Source organism: Olea europaea, unplaced genomic scaffold (assembly GCF_002742605.1).
Source record: "Olea europaea var. sylvestris unplaced genomic scaffold, O_europaea_v1 scaffold1619, whole genome shotgun sequence".
Classification (NCBI taxonomy): Eukaryota; Viridiplantae; Streptophyta; class Magnoliopsida; order Lamiales; family Oleaceae; genus Olea; species Olea europaea.
In genome coordinates this window covers 269,278-274,951 of record NW_019233828.1, presented here as the reverse complement: position 1 = coordinate 274,951, position 5,674 = coordinate 269,278, and the positions used below count along the sequence as shown (strand labels likewise).

Below are 5,674 nucleotides of genomic sequence, written 5' to 3'. Positions count from 1 at the left end.
TCTGCAAGTGAAAAGTACAGCTTGTCAACAGGAACCCAAAAGGCATGCTGTCTAATCTCAGGTTGTCCATCAATGGAAAATATCTCTTCCGGTTGATACCACACATTGTTGAGAAGGTTGTCTGAATAATTCCCATTTTTTGTGCCATTTTCATATTGAGAGAAATTAAGATAACCGATTTTTCTTGTATAGTCTCCATTAGATTCAAATGCAAGTTCATCATCAGGCCCATCTCCAAACCTCTGATCAAAAAAATGCGCAAGGATTTAAACAAAGTCATTTAATGGGAATATATGTGAGTATACACTACACGTGAAAATGATATAGTGCTTTTCTCAGCTTATTTTGATAGTTTTCGGAGCATCTAAATCGATGGGTTTTACGTAGTGAGATAATTATTAGAGGCTGCTTATCTGAAGCAAATTATGGAGATTGTTGTGGATTAAGTAAATAAATAATTATAGAAGAACGTCTTTTGCTAATACATCAAAAACCATCCATACATTTTATAAGGAAACCAATTTTTGAAAATGAAAATAAAAGAAGATTATAGAAAATGGATACCTGCCAATTCCAAAGGCTTGAATGAGCCCAGTAATGAGGGATAGTAACATCTCCTATTTGTAAGTTAGGATTTGCATTTCCTGCTATTCCAAAGTGAACTACTCCTTCAATCTCGAATATACTAAGCAGCAACTGTGTTACTAAGCCTGCATTAAGCTACGAAATAATAATTTAAATTAATTATTTTGTACCTTTGAAAAATGGAAAGAAATAAATCACTGAATTTTCCTTGTAAGTAGGGTATTACAAAAATGAACATATACCATGCTGAGTCCGGACATGACAATTATAACTTTTCGACTTTCCAAAGTTCCAAGTCGAAATCTTCTTCCTGTTTCGATGCAAAAGATGAAGAAAATAAGCCTAAGATTTTGGAATATTGAAACTGGATATTATGCTATTTCTTGTTGTCTCCTTGAAGATTTGGTAGAATGAAACATATTACAAGAAGATCGACAACAACAGTATCTAAACATTGTTTTCAATATTTAATTAAATTAAAGTGGATTTATCTTATTAAAATTAAAATGTAGTACAATTATCTCATTGACAGTGAGTGTATAGTTACTATAAAGGGAATTTATCATATTTTTTTTCTTAATGATGCATCTACTGGAATGCCTAAAGAGTCAAATGTTTTATTACTATAAAGGCCATGCTAAGTTTGATCTATACCCTTCGGAGTTTTACACGTTCACTTGAAATTCATAAACAATAATCTGTTTAGGTATACGCAAACATATTTCCAGTACTCTAAATGCAGTTAAAAACATAGGCAGGGGTGGACCCAATAGGGGTCACAAATAAAATATATAAGGTACTTTCTAAAAAAAAAAGCTAAACAAATTTTTTTTTCTTTTCCAAAATCTACTTGATCCTGTAAACCCATCCGCCCCTGAAAATAGGCTGCTAGCCATATTCATGTTCAATATAGGTAAAACGAAATACTACAGCATATATCATTCTGAAAAAATATGTAAAAGGACACTTTTTATATGTAACATTCTGACAAGATTATAACATTTTTTTATAGCGTTCGGTACCGAATAGTTCATCTTACACAAAATCAAAGTAAGCAATAAATTAAATTTCAAGTGAATAGTTGTCTAACCTGCAAAATCCAAGTAGGAAAGCATGGGATGAGGAACAAAACTTGAAGATTGGAGAAGAGGGTTCATCTCAAAACTGTTGGGCACTACAATACCCAAGTAAGGACCATCTTTGTTTATTATAGAAATCTTTTCCAGCAAATCATTAGGAATTGCTCCATCTGCTACATTTGCAATACTCATAATCATCATGATAGCCCATCCCAACGACAGAATTCTCACAACTATAGGCATCTCTTCTTCAAACTCAAGCTACTGAAACTTCTCAAGAAATGTAGAATATATAGAATGCACAAATACTTGCACGTGTTTTAAATGGTTTCAGATGATAAGAATTGTGTGGCTGATATTTAAAGTTGAAAATAGTCCACTGTTCTTGCATGTACGATTCTATACAATTTGCGTTTTGTACTCAGTTTGGAGCCGATGATGCAAACCATCACCATTCGCCAATTTGGAGCAAAATAGGATTGAAGAATTTGAGAAATCAACTTTAGAAATGAGACGCAGCGGCTTGGTGGAGATGGCTTTATAAGTCTACTTTAATTCAGGTCTGCATTGTGTTAGGTATTGATTGGACATATTTGTTGTTTTCTTCCTCTCCTGTCCCCATCTTCCTTGTCATCCCGATTTGTATAATTATATTCCAATCATCCTAGTGCGCCAATTTATTTTTATTTATTTTTTTGGATATGTATAGGATTCTTTTATAGACACGTACACTTGTCTGACGATGCGTCATTGGATTATATTTTTCTACTTTAGCCGAAATGCAGACTATTAATGCTCATTGTTACAAATAAATAAAAACTCATGTGTACATCATTTAAAATACAGTTAAATAGTTAGAATGACGCCTTTATAGAAGAAACTTCAAACTAGAGAATTGTTTTCTGGGTATTGTCATTAGTGATAATTTCAATTTCCGAATGGAATCCATAGATATGGTCTCAAGCGAGCAATTTCATTTGCAATTGAACGGAGTTCTTTTAAATCAAAATTTGGTTTATATTATTGAGGCAATCCTATCAAAATTCTATTGATGATTTCTTATTATGCGATATAAAAGGTTATGTTATACGTCGCTTAGATTCACGAATGAGGAGCAGTTCGCGTTTAAGTGGATAGATAAGACGGATATTTAAGGCACGATACACTGACTTTTTTTTTTCCTTTTTTCTTATTGGTTCTAAAACGCTCTTTCGTTTTGGTCATATAGTAGTGACATTCATTCATCACTGAAAAGATTATCAATTAAAAATTTTGGTGACACTTTTTAAACTATTTGAGTTGAAAAGAAGTTACTGGATGATATTTCACGTTGATCCAAATAGTACAATAATCGTGGTTAGGTTTTAGCAATCAATTGATAAGACATTTATATAAATATAGTTTACAATTTGTCTTTAGCAATCAGTTGGTAAAACGTTCAATCAAGTATAATTTGTAATTTTAACCAACTATTCGTAATTTTCTACTTTGTTAGTATCTACATATTTTTTGGGATTCTCTACTATTAATCTGTATTGATCACTTATAAATTTGAAAAACAATCGCTAAGTTGTTTAGTTACTATTCAACTCAAATAATTTCACAGGTGCTTTTGAACTAAAATAATGCATTAGATAAAGATTAAAACCCAACAACTGAAGGTGGTGAGAATCATTTTTTAATATCATTTTGGTTTTCTTTTAAAATAACGTCATACCACATAATTGAAAACTCGATGTTTTGAGACAATGAGCGTGATTAAAATTTTTTGATTTGATTAAAAAATTGTGATTAAAAATAAGTTTTAAAAAAATGAAATTGTAGAATGGAACCAAACATGACTAATTGTATCATAATTAATAGAGTTCAAATTTTAAAAAGAATATCTGACAATAATTTCATCCACCATTCCTATGTACTACTCTCACGTTAGGCCGCTCCCAGGGCACATCTCCAAGTGGTAAAAGGGGAGGGTGGAGAAATCCAACTTTGCTTGAGGCTGCTGTGTCAAGGGTTCGAATTCTGAAATATGGATTTGGCTTTTGGGTAAGTGCAAGTGTACAAGCAGCCTTCCACCCTATACCCTTGGAGACATAACCTGCGATTTACCTCCCTCACGATACTCCAGGGCAGGTGTGGTGGGAGACCCTTAAGATTAGGGTTTAACCTTTTACTCTCACGTTAGGCCTGTTGATAAAAATTTGAACTGCTACATTTCTTAGGTTCAAACTCAGCTATTATATAATAGCTCCATAGCTCAAGCCAGCCGATAATGCAAACCACCACTATTCACCATTTTGGAGTAAATAGAGGATTGAAGAATTTGAGGAATCAACTTTAGAAATAAGACGCAGGGGCTCGACCGAGGTGGCTCAATAGGTCTACCTAACTTCGAGGTTGCCCATTCATATGTATTGATTGGACATGTTTGTTGTTTTTTTCCCTCCTATCCCCATCTACTTTGTCGTCTCAGTTTAGATAATTACGTTCACATCAAGGGCGGACCCACATGGGGTCATGTGGGGTCAAATGACCCCACAAAATTCCCCTCCCCCTTTTTGTTTTTTACACTCTATTTTGATGTACTCGTCGGGATGTCAAATGAAGTCAAAATATTACATTTTCAATACCATTTCGAAGTGCTCATGGTCTAATTTTTCACTCATTAAAGTCATGCGAAGTGGTCAACTATAAAAAAAGTTGTGACATGTTAAAGTAGGGCGTTTGAAATTAGTATTTTAAAAATTTCGATAATATCCTAACTTTAAAAATTCATTTGCGATCATGTGCTATCTGAATCCACAAATCGTCTGTCATGTAAAAGTTTGTTTCGAAAATTACATCGTTTTCATATCGAATGGTCCAAATGGATATCGAAAATAGTTAAATATATGTATCAAACGTACGTTTCAAAAAAGACGTCTAACTCGTTTTTTCTTTTAAAAAAATTCAATTAATTATTATTTTTGCACGATAAATTTTTCAATATAATTTATATCGTTTCATTCAGAAGTCTTACGTGAAATATGACGTAAATTTTTTAGGGTCATTATGGATTAAATGCAATTTGTATTACTTTCGAATTATATTTGCTTTAAATTTGAATTTCATTTACTTCCTAAATTAAAGTTGAATTTTATTTCAATTTATTTAATTTCTATATTCAATTTAATTTACTCAATGTTAGCTCAACATTTGCCAATGAAATGATAAACAAGAGGATACAAAAAGCAAAATTTATTTAATAATATTAATAATGATGTAATTATACAACGTTTTCAAAATGTCAAAATACATATAAACTTATTTTCATTGATATTATGTCATTTTTTTTTAAAAAATTATTTTTAAAATTTTGACCCCCACAATACTAAAGGTCTGGGTCCGCCTCTAGTTCACATCACATTTTTGTTCCTTGCACTATAGTTTAATTATATTTGAGGTTCAATCTTTACTCATTATAACAATTATATCAATGTCGACTTTTCATGATATTCTTATCCTCGAACTTTTTATTAGTTAACATATTTTGTATTTAAGAATAATTTATGTCCAAAAATCCATTTACATAATATATAACAACTTATTTTCCCATCTATTTAAAAAATAAAAATAAAAAGTATGAAAAAATATTTTTCACTTATTTCAATTTTTCGAAAAACAATATTTTCACAAAAATCACCATCAAGGATGAGATATACTGATTAATGGAAAGTTGTAGATAAGAATTCAATGAAAAATTTTGGAAATAATTACTACAAGTAACAAAGATTAAGGGGTTGTTTGAGTCCCCTTTTTTTTAAATCATTTGAGTCGATAAGAATTAATGTAGATCGAATCTAAAACACAAGATACTAACAACTCAAATGGATTGAACTCAAAAAACAAAAGTTTTTTTTTTTATTTTATGAACGACCAAAAAACCCTAGGAGACGTTTAAGAGTCTTAAATATGAAAAGAATAGATAACCTATCGGGCTAATAGTTTCTTAATGAGCTGGGCTACAAAGT

General features: G+C 31.4%; 1 protein-coding gene across 1 annotated transcript in view; it reads right to left on the bottom strand.

The window, feature by feature from the left end:
* Positions 1 to 1,963, bottom strand: part of LOC111377195 — a 24,532-nt gene extending 22,569 nt beyond the window's left edge. Inside the window, exons 1-4 of the mRNA XM_023000258.1 lie at positions 1,676 to 1,963; positions 828 to 895; positions 565 to 720; positions 1 to 242 (exon numbers count right to left, since the gene is read on the bottom strand). Coding sequence (XP_022856026.1) covers positions 1 to 242; positions 565 to 720; positions 828 to 895; positions 1,676 to 1,907 — 698 coding nt within the window. The 5' untranslated portion in view covers positions 1,908 to 1,963. The remainder of the gene's footprint in view (positions 243 to 564; positions 721 to 827; positions 896 to 1,675) is intronic.
* Positions 1,964 to 5,674: the final 3,711 nt, after the last annotated feature.